Source organism: Drosophila navojoa, chromosome 2, assembly GCF_054131105.1.
Source record: "Drosophila navojoa isolate 15081-1374.11 chromosome 2, UAZ_NAV_1.0, whole genome shotgun sequence".
Lineage (NCBI taxonomy): Eukaryota > Metazoa > Arthropoda > Insecta > Diptera > Drosophilidae > Drosophila > Drosophila navojoa.
This window is the reverse complement of record NC_142890.1, coordinates 4,588,474-4,606,315: the sequence shown is the minus strand read 5'-3', so window position 1 is coordinate 4,606,315 and position 17,842 is coordinate 4,588,474. Positions and strand designations below refer to the sequence as shown.

The following is a 17,842-nucleotide window of genomic DNA, read 5'->3' as shown; positions in this document are numbered from 1 at the left end:
CACTTCAATGATAAAGAACCGCCTAGAAATCCTATTCAAAAGCAACTAGTCAAGAATATATACACCTGAGCAGAACAAAGAATTCAGTCTATATAGCCAAGTCGACTCGTCTTTCCCTCTGAGAGTCTGTGTGAATGCAAGTAAGTCGTAAGCTATAAAAACTAGATATCTGGAACTTTAAATATTATTTATTTATTTATAGCATTTTGAAGTAATTAAATAGAATATTAGATCTAACTAAAGCACTGACTGCTAATGTCTTTGATTGAACATTTAAATATATGTATATATGTAATATTATGTATATTTCAGAATACCATACCATACCATAATCTTCGCTAACTCAAGCCGTTTCCCTTCTATCGATACAAATTGCTCAATTCACTTCCAATAGCAGCTTCGCCCCGAGCTTATCTCCTAATTCTAGCCCCAACTAGAGCATATACATAGTATATCATATATCACTTTATTCATTGCTTAGCATAAAGCACACACACACACACACGTACATATGCGAGAACATGAACTGTCCGTTATTACGTAAGCAAATACCTATTACAGCGCAACTACTACCTAATTCATATATAATCTTCAGCTTTACTGCAAGCTCCATTAATAAGCGCTTGCGGCGTCTAGCTAGATCTGCAGACAAGCGCACGATATTTATGTATGCGTGCATATAAATTACATTGGACTCGATTCGGGGCCATGTTCTAGTCTGTTACTCTTGCCTGGGCCGCTTAACTTTGCGGCCATAAAAGTCGAGTCCAACATTTTGGCACATAAAATATGCGTAAGATATACGCGCAAATAGTTGACGGCTCGCAGGAGTGAGGGGACATTGCCGGACTTGGACCCGGACCCGGTCAGTGGCTAATAGCAAAAGCGAGTCAAAGATAATTGCTGTCCGACTACATTGTCGTTCTGTGCTTTGCATTTCTCTGCCGTCTCCGAAGAAAGATACACTCAAAACTTTACGAGCGCAAATGCCATTAAATATCCAAACGAATCTTGGCTACGTGAAGTGGCCCAAACGGCTGCCTATCCAGAGCCGTCGCGCTGCTCGCCCTTCGCCAGTCGCTTTTATTGCGACCCATCAAAAAGCCAAAGCAGAAGAGCAAAAAATGCCAAAAATAATGTTAAAACGAAAGATTTTCATGCCCATTGTCTGAGCCAATGTAATTGCCGAATGTCTGAAATTCTGTCTGAGGCAAAACACTTGAGCGTGGAGCAAAACCGCTAACGAAGCTGCTTTAGCAGCGACATGCAATGTTAAGGCTAACAGCGAGCGTAGCAGCGCGTTGGCAGAGTGGAGACTTTTTAGCAGCGCTGTTAGCCTAACAGTCTGCAATAATGTTAAGCGCTGTGGGGCGAGCAAAATGTGAAGCGAAACGAAAACTTAAAATAAATGCATTTTTAAAAGAATTTCTGATAATTTACTAGACTGTTATTTAACATTTCTTCAACAGCAACTGACCCAGTAACAGGAGCGTCGCTTAAGAGAGTGGCGACAGAGCGGCAAAAGAGAACAAATGCAATGGCAGAGTGGCTGAGTGGAAGGGCGTGTGGGAGTGGCAGAGGCGCGACAAATGTAAAACCGAACGTTGAACATTGTTGAGGCAGGTGACGAAGTGTTGAACTTCGTCCTTGATACGACAATATGTTACGCTGAGCGCTGCCGCTAATGTCCTGGCTGACGGCACGGCCAAAAGACAACAGCAGCAGCAGCAGCGGCAGGAGCAGCAGGAGTAGCGGCAGCAGCAATTGCGGTGTCTTCGTCTCATGACTTGAACGAAGAGATGTCGACAACAACAACAACAACAACAGGGAATCATTCCTAAAAGCAACCGACGATGACTGAGGCGAGAAACAAGTTAGCTCTGTCGTTAGCGACAGCGACGCCGCCACTGCTGCTGCCGCTGCCGACGTCGACGTCGCTTTGGCTACACGCTGTGCGCGCCGAGCGATTGGCCCAGCATCAGTCTCGAAAAGCCTTCTGTGCGTGCAGAGGTCAACGCGTGCCACACACGTCGCTAACGAAAAGACGAAAAGACGTAACGCTTTGCGCTAACGAAAAAGACGTAAAGCCCGAGTCACGTGAAGTGAGTGCGACTTGGAGTGTTTGTCTCTCAGTCTGTCTGTCTGGCTGTCTGGCTGTCTGTCATGCTGGCTGTCTAGTGTTAATCCTTGCCAGGTGCCTAGCCCAATGAACCATGTCGAAGGCATTGAACTGTGGCTGCACATGGACACGAACGTGAGCGTGGACAAGGCGCTGGCTAAACCTTTGGCCAATACACGGGCCGGCAAAGATGGCCATTAAAAATTGATGGCCATTGAAAGGCCCTAACAAGTGCGAAGGGCTGGGCGTCTTTGTTATTGTTGCTACGCATGTTTTTGACATTTTCGGCTGGCATTGGCAAGAGGTCAAAGGTTGAGCAGCCGAAATTGCCAACTTGACTGCTCGAGTGCTACCAAATTAATTAACATGACAATGACGAAGGTGAATTGCGTGTTTTTTCTTGTTGTTATTTTTTTTTTTTTTATCCTTTACGACTTTTGCCATGCCCGTGCCACAAAATCCTTTCTGCAGCAGCCGCATTAAAAAGCTGCCTCTGCCTCTGCCGCTGCCGCTGCCTCTGCCTCTACCTCTGCTGTTGTTGTTGTTGTTGTTAAATTTTTGTTGCTTGATTTCCGCAAGCATTTACAACTTTTTAATTAGACCCTTTATGTGTCGAAGGCATCGACTTTGCACCGTAATTAATTGTTTATTGTTTGGCGATTTGAGGCCGTGTCTGCAACGCCTCCCCAATCGCTACGGCTACTCAGGACTGAAGGCTGAAGGTGTTGAGAGTGGGCGTGGCACGTAACGCCTCGTCGCCAAAAGCACTGACAAAGGCCAGCATAATTAAGTGTGAAGTGAATTGGTCGCGCCTGTTACAGCCCCATCGAGAGGCCCAATGCGACAGAATTGCTCTGAAAACAGAGTCTCATGCTCGAGCAGCAGAAACTAATCAGAGATGCCGACGAATCAATAGCAAGACGTGGCTAATAGAGATGTGATTGTGTTTCGATAAGGGTTGACTTTATTTTTTATTATTTTTATGAGTGATGTTATTGTAATTTTTAGTGAAATTTGATTTTGTAGGTCTTTCATTCATTATATATTTAATTATTTAAGAAATCATGTTTCCTTAAACATTTTTAGCAATATCATAATCATTGATGGCCGCTCTGATAATTACTCTAATATATAAATTTATTATTTCGTACTTGGCTAATATTATATGTGAATCTTTCGCAATTATTATATCAATTAATTATTATTATAGATTAATTTCTACTCTACAAAATTCTTTTATTTATTTTAATACTTAACACAGTGTATTTTAGATATTAATTTGTCAAACAAAATGAATTTAGCAGTTTTCCATTTCTTAATAAAGGGTTTACTTAAAAAAAAAAAAAAACATTTTGTAATTTTCATAAATTTATAATTTCGTACAAAAAAAATTAATTTCATTACACATAATAAAATAAAATCATTTTAAATCAAAAGTAAAATTAATTTTAACTTTAATTAAAAATCAACTTTGCATAAATAAATAAATTTAAATTCTGTATAACAATTGACTATTAGTATAAGCAATTTATCAATAATAAAATTTTAATTATGTATAACATTATTTACTATTATTTTTTTCATAAAAATTTGTAAAAATTCACGTTTAAGGGAAATGTTATGAATTTTAGTAGTATTACAATTAACATTATTGACAAAGATAACAGCCATTAGTATGGACAAAATTAACGTAGTCCTGACTATTTTCCAATTATCTTCAAATTTGTCTTAATTCTTTTATTACAATATTAACTTGAAGATCTTAGATCATTGGAATTATCAATAAGTATTAACTCTATCATCATCTATATCAATATATGTATATATAATTATATAGATATAATTTTTACTATATTTTTTATATATAATTATAGTTATATATATATTTATTTTTATTTTTATTTATTATCATTTATTTATTTATTTATTTTCTATACAACATTTTTGTTAATTTTATTTTTATTTTTCAGTATTTTATATAGTTTTACTTATATTTATATTTATACAATTACTATCAATATTTTTGTACATATTTATTTAATAGTATTACTACAGTGACGATCAATAAAATAAGATTCCATATGATTGAAAAATTCGTGAAATTTATGAGGCAAAAAGTATTTAAAATTATATATTAATTTTAAGAGTATTTTTTAGGTATAAAAATGCAAACAGGAGATATTGATTCATGCTCATTAGAGCATTCACAGATGTTCACTACACAATATTCATTATTTAGCTATTTTCCCTCTCAGCTTTCACCTGCCAGCTAATTTCCAATGCCTGCCCAGATCAAGGGAATATTTGTGCACAATGAATTGAAGCAGCCAGCTTAAAGCTAGGCATATCGTTGCTTAAAGATTATAGAGTGGAGCGTACAAGTTGCTCGTCACGTTTCCAGAGCGCTCAAAGCAAACCTTTTGCCTTGAATATTTGTCTAGCAATAAGGGGATGACTGTCAGCTGCTGCTGCTCCTGCTGCCGCTGCGACTACTTCTCCTGCTGCTCCTGCTGCTGTTACTCGTAGCTGGTTGTTCGCTGCTCAAGAGCTGGCACTTAAACCCTTTTGACAATGTCACAGGGGTAGCATCAAGCTGATGGTTGCGCGTGATCATCATGTCGATTATGTCGATGATGATGATGATGATGATGTGGCTGAATGATGAGTTAGCATATATATATACGTATATATATATTTGTTTAAAGCCAAAGCATTATTGATAGACTGTAATAGGAAAGAAAAACTGACAGCGCCCAAAATAGCAGCAGCACAATGAACTCCAGCTGAAAGTAGCTGCTGGGTGCGGAGGAGGGGGGGTGAGAGGGGAGACGTGTAACGGAAGTTGCTTTCATTTGAAGTCGACTTTAATGGAGGGTAATGACAACTCGAGTGCAGCACTCCACATAAGCATATCACAAGGGCAGGCAGCTCAAAATGAAGTGCTCGACTTGACTTACAGCAGATTGAAATTTAAAGCAGGCAAATTGCCAAACAACTGGTTAATTTATTTGACAGGCACTTTACCAACGTTGACTGTGTGCGAGCGAGAGAGAGAGAGAGAGAGAGAGAGAGGAGTAGAGCTCATTAGATCATAAATTTTTAATACAAATATGCAATGCTGTGCTCTCTCTCTCACACTCTCTCTCTCTCTCTCTCTCTCGCTCTTTGTTTTTAGCACAAGGAGGTGAGCTTGCAAATTGAAAATGCAAAGCACTTCAAGTGACATACACACGCATACAAACACAAATACACAAGCACATGCTTAGGCAACAGCAGGAGGGGGGAGGGGGACAGCAACAATAATTTATAAATGCATGAATAAAAGGGCGCTGGGCAAATAAAAATAAATAAATAAATAAAACTGGCAATGCGGCATAAAATGTGCGCCGCCTCGAACAGCGAACAGCGCGCAAAATTGTAACTGCGGCGCGTTTATTTTATTGCGTATACGCAGCGTTGTGCGGCCCCACCAAAAAAGAAACGCCATATGACTTATGTGCTCATGTGTGTGTGTTCTGTGTGTGTGTTCTGTGTGTGTATCTGTATGGCCACAGCAACAGCAGCCACGCAGCGGCTCAACTTATTTTCCACAAAATTAAACCATCAAAAATTTGCCAACAACAATGCTGGGGTAATTTATTTGACTCATGGTGTTTTACCCGCTTGTTTAGAAAACGCCAGCCGCAGCCGCAGCAGCAACAACAACAACATGGCCAGGGGCTAAACAACAACAACAAACATACACAAACACACACTCACATATAATAGCAGACAAAAAATAAACAGTCAAGCTGTATTTAAAGCCTGTGCATATGAGCAGCCCGCATCGACAACAACAACAATAGCAACACCAACAACAACAACATGGACTGTGGTCATGTTGGCAACGCGAACCACTGCCACTGCCTGCTTTTGGCTGCATTTGCGAGGCGGCGTCTAGATTTAAGCCCAACTGGTTGACTTGATGTACAGCACGTATACATCAGCAGCAGCAGCAAGAGAAGCGCAGAGAACAGTTCCTCTATTATATAGACTCAGTATAGGATACCCTGTACTCACGAGAGAGAGAGATAGAGAGCTGTCGATATATGAGTTGAGCCAACAGATTCATTTATAATTTTAACATTATTTTTTTTTTATAAATATTTGAGTTTAGCAGAAATTAATTATACTTAATTATATTATTTATATTTTATAAGATTTTCTTTACTAGTCTGCACAGAAATTCGTATAAGTTTATTTGCAGCAAATGGAATAGATGGAATTTTCTTAAGTGTTTCAGGAAAATTTAGGTTCTGTCTTCATCAATCAAACATAAGCATCATTATTTATTAAAATTTGCAGAGTTTTTATTTGCATTGATTTATAAACAAAAATTGGTAGAAGATGGTATGGAAAGTCTTTTAGATGAAATTCAGCTCAATTTTGATATCGGTTTAGAAGCTAGTTCGCATACTCCAAATATCTGCAGTATAAGAAACTAAGCTTAACATTTACTTTAATTATCAATTATTTAGTTTATTTTATTTTGAAGCTCAACATTTATCGAAAACCGAAAACTAGTTTCATTTGGCAATTTTATATATATATATATATATATATATATATATATATATATATATATATATATTTTTTTTTTTTTTATTTGCAATCTGTCTTGTACAAAACAATAAGCAAATTTTTAAACTATAGCTATAAATAACTGGCAAATAATATTTATAATTTTAAATTGACTTTAAAAGCCTACTTGGGTTACATGAAATAGAGCTTACAAGCCATATATATTTTTGTAAATTTTTTCTTCATTTTTGAAGATAGTTTTTAATATATTATTTAACAAGCCTGTCTAAATAAGTTTTTAAATTTTTTATAAATTGTTCAGTTTTGATATATTTAAATTATTATCTCGAAGAGCTAAAATTCGAATGACATCGATTCAAAAGCTTATGCATTATAATCAACTATCGAGAGCGCTGTGCCTTGTCAGCCAGACTAAGTAAGAGTTTTATATAGAGATCTGCAGAGAGATCGATAGTTGATTAATGCTTCTCTAATTGAATAGAGAATTTTGTCAAGTTTACCCATTCAAATCAAAGTTTTTCGTTTCCCACTCTGGCTCCATTTCGACTCAGTCAATATCTCAATAAGCCTAACATCTTTTTCCTCACTCTATTTCCATTTGAACTCTGTTAATATAAAACTAATGCTTTCATTTCTACTCTATCAATTTCTCTTTCATCTCTTTCCCTATCTAGTTAGGGTATCTGTGCGTCGCATATTGTCGACTCTGTCGAGCCACTCCTTTTTTTTCGCCAGTGGCCCCTTGACGTACCGCACTTTTTGTTGCCAAAAATTAAACAGACTGCTGTGCGCACACTGCTGCGCCGCACTGTGATGATGAATTGATGTTAATGCCGCTGGGGCTGCTGGGCCACATACTCTCTATAAGTATGTGCCACACGCGACTCACGCCCCTTGACTTTTATTTATTTATTTATTCTTTATTTTTATTTCCTTTGCTGGCTTTGAAAGAGTTAAGCATTTATTTATTTACATGCACATTTTTGCTGTTTATCCTGCTGTCATTTCTGTCCCCTCTCCCTCCCGCTCGCTGTTCGCTCTTTTTGTGTGTGTGTGTGTGTGTTTGTGTCTGTGCAGTTTATTAAGTCTCGAGTGGCGGTTCCCAGTCTCCGTCTCAGACTCAGTCCCAGTCCCAGTCTCAGTCCCCGTTCGAGTCTCCGTCTCGCTCGCAGCCAATTTCATGGCAAGTTGCGCCCGCCTAAAGCTGTCGTCCTTGATGGATGGCTTTTGACGCAGGCCAGCCAGCATTTGGCGACCAATTTGATTTGCGCCGCATTTGCCAGCTCAGGCGAGGCCGCGCTGTAGGCGTGGCCGGCGTGCCAGACAAACGCTTCAACTTTGCCTTGCAGGCTTGGCCAACTCGCTCGCCTTGGCATTCACAATTGGCATTCAGCGAAATGAATTTGCATGCAGCTCGGCAATCATTGAGCATCAGTATTTAGAGACTATTCAGTCTTCATTGAGGCGCTGCCCTCTGCCAGGCTCTAAACTTTTTTGATGTGTGGAAGGGCAAACGGAGGAGCGTAAATCCCATGCCTGACAGATTTCTGTCTCTTAAACATGTCCTAAATAACTCATGAATGGGGTTTATTGAAAGTATTTCAGTTGCTGTATGTTCATGTTCTTATTTATATTATCTTATTTAAAATTGTTGTTTATTTTATTTAATTAAATATTCTAATTTATATTATTATTTATACAATAAACAATGAAAAAATTTAATTAAGATAATTTTTCAATTAATAAATAAAAATAATAAAACATTTTTTATACATAATTAATTTATATTAATAAATAATTTAAAAAGTATATTAAATTAATTTAATTTAATAATTTAAATTAAAATAATAATTCCATAATTGAATTAGGTTAATCTAATTTAAAAAATAAATATATACCATAAATAATATATATTTTTTTTAAATTAAATTAAATTAATTTCTATTTTTTTTTATTAAATAATTTAAGGAGTAAATTTAATTAACTTAATTTAATAAATTAAATTAATAACATCTAAAATATTACAAATAATTCAATAACTAAATTAAAATCCTTTCATTCAATTAATTAGGTTTATTTTATTATTTCATTTTATTTTATTTTTATTTCTATTTTTATATTATTTTTATTTTATTTATTTTTTTTTTATTTTCTTTTCTTTTTAATATTATGTTTTAATACTTGAATATTTAAAAAAAAAAAGTTATTGATTATCTATTAAATTTTGTACACTTGAAGCTTGACTTTACAAATTTTTCTACTATGATGAACTAAATTGGCATTAAATGTCTGATATAGAGAGCAAATGTAAAGCGGAAACCCTTAAGTTTCAAGTCGATGATTTATATATAAATATATATATGTTATGTATATATATATATATATATGTATGTAAATTTATATAAGACGATGATTTATATGTATGTATATGTAAATATTTAAGAGGTTGATTTATATATACATCAAAATCTATATACATACATACATATATATGTATATATCCACGCATCTCTCTTTTCTACATCATCGCATGAAATCTCCAACATCTGCGGCTACACAGTCTCAGATTGACGCATTTGCGCCTTATCTGTGAGTGCATTAGATGAAATTCAACATTGTTTCTGTTCCGCTGTGCCGCTGTCCCCTGTCCCGTGTCCCGTGTCTCTCGCTGGCCCTCGCTGTCGTGGATAGAACATGCCGACAAGCCGCATGACGTATACGCCCCGGGGGCCGCAAGTGCAACAATCAGCTTCGTGCCTTCCGGCGCTGCCAGCAGCCAGCTAAGAAACCCTAACCCAAGCAGTCAGCCAGGCAGTGAGGCAGTGAGGCAGCCAGATCGTGCGTGTCTGTCTGAACTTTAAGCCAATGCTAAGGCAGGTCTTTGCCAATGTCTGTAAGTCGAGGCGACGTATATAAATTCTCCGAGCAGCAGCAGCAGCAGCGGCAGCAGCTGTGACAGCAGACAGCCATAAATCTTGAACAAGGATTTTGACAGTGAGCTGGCAAAAATTTAATTCGACAAACCTTTAATACAATTAGCATAGAGTTGAGGCAGGGCGTGGCGAGGCGAGGCGAGGTGAGGCGAATGCTTAAAGAGCCAGCAGCACGGCATAAATATTATCAGCGGCAGCGACTTGACACGACAAGGCGCCTCGCATAGACCAACAGAGGAAAATCATAAAAAAAACGACATAAAAAACAATAAAAAAAAGAGCAGGCAGATAGTGAGTGAGTGTGAGAGAGAGAGAGAGAAGGAGAAGGAGAAGCGACGCTGGGCAACCGGAGCATTTAGCAGCAGGCAAACTGGCAGCCAACTGCTGCGCATCCTGCGCCTCCTTTTGTGGCAGGCGCGCATTTCCGTTTGTTATCGCGGCAATGTAAAAGCGTTTCCGCTCCATGCGCCCAAAGGACAACGTCACCAACGCCAACAACCAGCACCAACACCAGCAGCAACAGCAGCCGCTAAAGACGCTGTTAAACTAGTGCGGATTACACACGAAATTGGAAAGGATTCGAGAATGAGCCAGCCGCCAGAGACGCAGCCAGCGTCGACGTCGACGTCGCTGTTGATGGCGACTCTGCTGCTACTACTCGGCCTCCTGCTGCATGGTAAGTAATGGGGCAAGTGGGGGCGGGGCGTAAAGAACTACTGAGGCGGGGTTTCAATTTCATTTTCAAATATTTATGCACGTGATTAAGCGCGCTTTTATGTGCAGCTGTGTGTGTGCGTGTGTGTGTGATGCGCACACCTATCATATGAGCCGCGATTTATATACGCTCACAATTTATTTGCACAACTATTTACGAGCTTTGGCAGCAGCAACAGCAGCAGCAGCAACAATTCAATAAATGCAACAATTTGCATCGACAACAGTCATAAATTTATCTTAAATGAACAAATATTTTCTTGCTGCTGATGTTGATGTTGATGTTGAAGCTGCTGCTGCTAGTGGGGCAAATAAAATGCGATATGGTTATATGCAAAAAGCTTATCGCTGCCACAAAAGGCAGCAGCAGCAGCAACAACAACGACAACAACAACACCATTTACAACAGCAAACAAATAAATGCTCGCTGTGTGTGTGAAAACATGACTCACAATTTCACAATGCATTTCAATTTGTAATACATTAAAGACAAAGTGCATACAGAAACCGAATACATAATAAATACTTAAGCCTACACGGATACACAACACACACAAACAGACACACAGATACACAGAGATTGTTTGCATTCGATATTTGGCTCGATATGTTTTATTTTCATTTTGGGTTGGCATTCGACTACTTATGACAGACGGGAGTCATATTGTTTCAGATCAGATCATATTTGCTGATATTATTGTATGTACAATATATATGAATATGTATGTGTATTGAAAAAGTTATTATATGTATTGTATGATATATGTATGTATAGGTATATACTTAAAAAGAGATATTACTATCGTATATTCATATTACATTCAATTTACAACAGAAATATCAAGGCAGAAGCTTCAAGGAAAGAGTTATATTACGGACAAAAGAAGATGGAGAGAGAGAGAGAGAGAGAATGAAATAGACTGAGAGAGAGAGAGAGAGAGAGAGAGAGAGAAAGATAGAAAGAGCCATAAAAAGAGAGAAATAGAGAGAGATAGACTGAGAGAGAAAGAGAGAGAGAGAGAGCGCGCGAGGGATAGAGAGAAAGAGCCATAAAAAGAGAGAGATAGAGAGAGTAGACTGAGAGAGAAAGAGATAGAGAGAGAGCGAGAGAGAGAAAGGGCGAGAAAGGAAGACCCCGTATATATAGTCGTGAAATTAAGCAGTACAGAGTTGCCCATAATCGACGGATACATCTGGCAGCCCCACAAGGTTGCCCATATTCAACTTATCTAAGTTAAATATAAACTCAAATTGTTTGATGATAAAAATAATATTATTTGGTTCGAGTAGATTTGTTGACATACTTTTTGTGAATATCATATCCCTCTAATGGCCGCCATGAGCCTGAAAAGCTAAAGATATAGGGTTGCCAGATGGGTCTGTTGAATAGAAACATTTTTATATATGTGATCTCAATATTTAAATGAATTAAACTGTTGATCTTAATATTTGTTTCCAATTATTTTTTAAAAATATTCACCTGTTCTTAAGTGTTTTTCTTCACTTAATATCAATATAATAATAATTAATTAATTGTTGTCAATTTATTCATTTTGATTGCCTCGATTAGTTGAGAGATGAGAAATGCTCTAAAATCAAATATGCAAACCAATAAATAACTCCAACATAAACCCAAGCGCAAATCTCATTGATTCAGATAATTCGAGGAGCACTATAAATCAGACCTGACGCAGCTAGTTGAAAGATATGCCATCAGATCTGCTCGCAGTGCAATGCTTCTGCAATTTTATTTTCATCGTCATTTAGAAAACAAATGCATTTGCTTCAATCAATTCCTTGGGTTTTATTATTGTTGTGGGGAGGGGGGGGGGGGGGGGGGGGGGGGGGGGTCCCCAGTACTTTGGGGCTTTGCACATATGTCTCTGCTGCGCTCGAATGGCACAGTAATTTGATATATATTTATGCTCGCTGTGCGAGCGAAAGCATAAACAACGAGAAAAAATAAATAGATTTCTATATACAAATATATGTCAAATGCAAATTACGCGCATAAATATAAATATAAATATATCAGCAAATAAATGCGCTTGCACCCGCAACAACCCCCAATGCCAATGTGTGTGCGTGTGTGTGTGTAAAAGTCAATTTGCTTTCTGCTGTCGCCCAAAAGTCGCGAGTGTCATAAACAGGGCCAACATGGCGTATGACCGCCGAGCAAATAAAAGCGCGAGCTGCCGCCGGCAAATGCAAAATAATTGCATATTTATATGGGCAATCGAAGATGCTGCGCCGCGCACGTCTCGAGGCGCTGCCACTGCCGCTGCCGCAATATCATAAACATAAATCTGCATTGATGCCTCGTTTAATAACGCACCAAATGTGCAGAGATATATTGCCAAAGCTGCGCCATTTATCAGCGTAGATTGCGCCGCGTCAGCAGAGCGCAGCGCGCAGCGCGCAGCCAATGAGAATGAATTCTCAATTCAATTAAGTAAATACATAACTCAGCCTTATGGCCGTCTCTTGCTCTCAGCTGATCTGGCTTAAGTGATAATTGATTAAGACGGCGATTTGCATTACTCATGCTGAAGCAATTCAATTGACTAAGAATTAATATAAATACATTCGCTGATGCATTGTTTTATACAATATTCTCTAACTTTTCTTTGTATTTCTAATACATTTAATTCGAAATGAAATAAATAAAAATCCTTTTAACAATTGCTTAACTAATTAAGCTATACAAATATAGCCCAACTGAAAAGCAGCTCTACCCAAGAGGCTCATTCAACTCCTTATATCTTATATGAATTCGAGGCATTGAAATATCGATTTATGCCTTAAGAGAATCTTATTGTAAATGTTGAGCAATGCAATGCTAGCAAGAGTCGGTGGAAGTTTCTATAGAGAGTGAAAGTATACAGAGAGTGAAATGTCAGCTAGACTTTTAATATTGAGTCGACAGGTTAAATGTTAGTTCATATTAATAATAATAAATTAAATGAATTTTTCAACAAATCTTAAATGCATATCGTGTGACTGTAACTACTATATAGTACTAAGAGGAGCTAATGAAAAGATTAGATTATTTGGATATTTGGACCTATAGGTGTCAAGATACAGAGATCAGGAAATTGCAAACTCAAATAAAATTATTTATATCTAGATAGAGCTAACATTCCTTCAATTTATGCTACCAAACTGATCTATGAGAAAAAATAATTATTAATTATAAAATTATAAATAAAACTAAATAAAAATAAAAATAAGAAAAAAAACAAAATTAATAATATAAAAATGTGCATACATTAAACTAAATACTTCTGTGCAACATTTAAAAATATATATATATATTGAAATTAAAAGTAGGCTTAAATCCATATTTTAAATGCAATTTAAGGCATCCCATATCAAGTTCTATTTAACATATAATAAGCATTTTTTATATGCAATATTTACTGTACATCTTCTTTACATCACTTTATAAAACCCGTCAAATCTACATCATTTGAGATTTCGACTCCAGCTGGAGTAACCGAGAGCAACACTTGAGTTGTAATCGAGTCAAGTTGTGCATGCAAAGCTCAAATTGTGTTTGCCATGGAGATGACTGTAGATTATTGTTCGGCAAATGCAATGAGTACTGTAATGTACTGTACTGACAAAGCAACTTAATTACTGTCAATTGTGTGGATTGATTGACATCAGCTTGCAGGCACTCAATCGATTCTTCCCCTTCCAGACGAATCCTTGCAAGCCAAGAACAAAGCGAATTAAAGTTTGTGCACGAAGCCAAGAGATGTACAAATATATATATAAAGAGATACAGGGAGAGGGAGAGAGAGGTAGATAATAGATAGGGAATGCAGGAAAATAATCCAATGAAATTCAGTTAAAATCACTCAAGAGCATGAATGGCAGCATTTTATCTTGTCGCGTTGCTTTTGTTCTCTGGCTGCGGAAAAGGAAGCGCGTTGATAATAATAATAATAATAATAATGCCAACACTTGGCTTTTGTTTTAGTCACCACAGAGTAACAATAAGTGAGCGAGAGAATGTATGTGTGTGTGTGTGTGTGTGAGAGAGAGAGGGGAATACATGACACTTAAATAGCATAAATGCGCCACTAAACAAAACCAAAATCAACGAAAATGGAATGGGGTAACGGGCCACAGCAATGGCAAGGGAAGTGGAGAGTGGCAGGGGGAAGGGGGAAGGGGAAGTGGCAGAGGAACTGGTATGCAGACAGCGCCAGCAGCGCACAGCTGTCATAATGAAACAGTCAAGGACAATGGCGGCCACAGGATATACAAAGTGTACACGTTCCTGGCAGTCGGGCAGCCACTGTGAGGCGGGCAGGCACAGTGACCTCACCCAGCCACGCCCCGCACCCCAAAACGCCGCCTCTGACCGGAGCTGTCTGTCGCACCGCTGCGATAAAAGCGCCAAACGAATTGTTGTCGGTGAGTCCACGAAGGAGGCGGCAGGCAGGAGGCGGCAGGCAGGAGGCGGCAGGCAGGAGGCGGCAGGCAGGAGGCGGCAGGCAGGAGGCGGCCGGCAGGAGGCTGGCGCTGCGGCCATTTATAAGAGCATCAGTTACAATAACACTGTGTGCGCGATGTGGGCGTGGCTGGCCGACAACAATAGCCAGGCCATTGTCATAAATTAAAAATGAGGAAGTATATGAAATTTAACAAAAACAAACGGCCCGCGGAACAAACAGCAGCAGCAGCGGCAGCAGCAGCAGCAGCGGAAATACAAAAAGCGTTGATAAATAAATTTCTAAAAAACAAAACAAAAAAATACACTGCAAAAATATGATATAAATAAAAAAGAAATGTGCGCGGCACATGGCATAATGTTACGCCTAAAGTCAAAAGCCGCAGCTGAAAAAAAAAAAATAAGGAAAAACCAAAAACAATTTTGCCGCAGGACCAGCGCAGCTTCAAGTTGGCTTTAGTCTAGGTCAAGAGCTGTTGCCAAGGCGCCTCTATTGACGCACTTAATTTACTGCCAGTCTCTCTCCCTCTCTCTCTCTCTCTCTCACTCTCTCTCTCTGCCCCTCTCTGTGTCAGTTAAAGCGTATTTGCCATAGAGCCGAAATTGTTATCGCCTTAAAGCAAGTCTAGCTGACATTTTGAGCGCGTGCCGCAAATATCCTGGTCACGCGTATTTCAGATATGTCCTTGAGTGTCGCAGTCACTACGCCCACCCACCCATACACACACACACACACACACACACACACAGATACAGTTATGGCGTCTGCAGTGGCATGCCACACTGCAGCAGCAGCAACAGCAGCAACAACAACAACTAGAGAAATCCCTTTACAAAGTCGTGGCCGCTGGTTTGCCAACCTGGCATCCGTGTCCAAGTCGCAACGGCTTTGCTGGCATTTAGAAAACTCCAATGGCCAAATAGGGCAACAAAGAAGCAGAGCGAAGCGCTACACATAAATTGCCAACGAATAACAAATACACTCAAACTGTGACAGCAAATGTAAAAGCTGAGCTGACTAAAACTAACTAAAGGCATTCAGTTTACTATTAATTTTATAATTATTGTTATTTATAAAGTATGTTTATCTTTTTCAATTTTAAACGTTTGTTTATCCAATATTTTTAATACTAATTATTGGTGTTTTGCGACCTAGAGAACAATAATTCACACAAAAAAAAATACAAAAAGTATTATATAATATTTAAAATAAAAAAATAAAAATAAATACTGTATTAAGTTTATTTTAAAAATTTTTAAAAATTTGTTTATTCAAATATAAAAAATTTAAAAATTGTATTTTACCTTAAATCAAAAGAAAAGATAGAATATTTGTATACTTTACAAAATAAATAAATAAAATTAAAAAGAAAGTATAATAAAATTTTTTATTTATTTTAATTAATTTTTGGAAATTTATAGTTATAAAAATAATTATATAGAAAAAAAATTAAGCACTTATGTACGTTTAAAATATAGAAAAAAAAATTTAATAAATGTTCAACAAATTATTGAAAATAGACAATTATTTATTGATATATTATCATATATACGATTTGTACATTTTTATAATTTTATAAGTTAATAACATAGCTAGCCATCAATAATTATATTAAACATATGTCTATCAATATATATGTTTAATTTTAATTAATCTTTCTTAAATTATCAAAACAAATCGGCTGCTCTCGTCTTCGCTTTGCCTTTTCGAATCGATCTTCTTCGCTTCCATCGATATCCAGCTCAACTATCTCTTTGCCTTATACTTATACTTATCTAACGATAGTTGACTTCCCTAATAATTCCCACAAAACTGTTGGCAAACCGCACTTCAATTCCGAACTACCTCTGCTGCAGGGCATTGCAAATCATAGCAAACTCTATTTTTATCTATGACAGCTCTTGTTTGGGCTCCTGCATTGCTCAGCTATTATTTCCGGCATTTTACTTTATTTTATATATGTTAGAGCCAACATTTTTTTGCACTCTCTTTCTCTCCCCCTCTCTCTCTCTCTCTCTCCATATCTATATATTGTTGGTTTTTTGATTATTTTTAAGCTGATTTGCTCGCACGGCACGTTTCATTTTTAGTTCAGTTCTCGACTCGGCGTAGATTTTCGTTTGGGCTCTCAGTCGAGTCCTTTGCGTCATCTGTGGATTTATTTTTGGCTCTGGGCATTTGTTTAAATTAAAGATTATGCAAAAGTGAAAAATGAGCCCAAAACCAACAAAATGCCTAAAACGAACAGCGGAGCGCCAACCAAAAATGCCTTTTTAAAATATTAATGTGTGTGTGTGTGGGGGGCACACGCGGCGTATGATGAATATAACTATTTGAGCCAGCCACAGGAGCATCACGAACAGTCAAATCAACAGCCTAGACAGTCGAACCTTTTGCTTAGAGCAAAGTGCGCAATATCTCTGCCTCTCCCTCTCTCTCTCTCTCTCTCTCTCTCACTCTCTCTCTCTTTCACACAATGACGCAAGTTGAAACGGTAAACAACACACAAAGCACAATTATAAATGAAAATATTCGTTGTAATAAGCCATTTAGCACTCAGTTCTTGCACAGCCGCCGCCTTTTATATAATTTATATTGTTAATTCCTTGCCGGGCGGGAGGCCATACACCTCGCCCACCCCTCGCCCAGCGCTCGCCCCTGAAGCACCATAAAAGCTTCATAAACATTTTACAGCTGCAGTCGTTGCAGGAAACTGCGCCCGGGCCATAATTGCTGCCAGCCATTTTCCAGTTTAGCCAGCTAGAAAGTCAGCTAGAGGACGGAAAGAGAGAGAGGGAGCCGAGTTGGGGTGGGGCCAGCGGGCGGCGCCCTTATGGCATTGTCAAAATGTTACCGCAGCAAGCTCTTATGGCATTCTACTTAAAGCATTCACAGCTGACTGAGCGAGTTTTAGCTAAAACTAAATTTTAAACCGATTAAGGCAAATAGTAGCAGAACAAGTTCTTCATTTTATTCAATTACAATTAAAAACTAACGATGTTGCCAGCCCTCAGTATCACTTGCTATTCATT

General features: G+C 37.9%; 1 protein-coding gene and 1 long non-coding RNA gene across 4 annotated transcripts in view; both read left to right on the top strand.

Annotated features, from left to right (window-relative positions):
* The first annotated feature begins 1,995 nt into the window (after nt 1-1,995).
* The window catches only part of beat-Vc (beaten path Vc), a 58,841-nt gene continuing 42,994 nt past the window's right edge, over nt 1,996-17,842 (top strand). The window contains exons 1-2 of one of the 3 annotated variants that reach the window (XM_089264513.1): nt 1,996-2,102; nt 9,261-10,309. In XM_089264513.1, coding sequence (XP_089120639.1) covers nt 10,219-10,309 — 91 coding nt within the window. In that variant the 5' untranslated portion in view covers nt 1,996-2,102; nt 9,261-10,218. Of the gene's footprint in view, nt 2,103-9,204; nt 10,310-17,842 lie in introns of those variants that run through there. The other 2 variants (XM_089264525.1, XM_018098026.3) reach the window with 2 other exon arrangements.
* On the top strand, nt 14,519-15,213 carry LOC149092075 (uncharacterized). The gene is made up of 2 exons (XR_016196240.1): nt 14,519-14,776; nt 14,832-15,213. It is a non-coding gene; the product is annotated as an uncharacterized LOC149092075 (long non-coding RNA).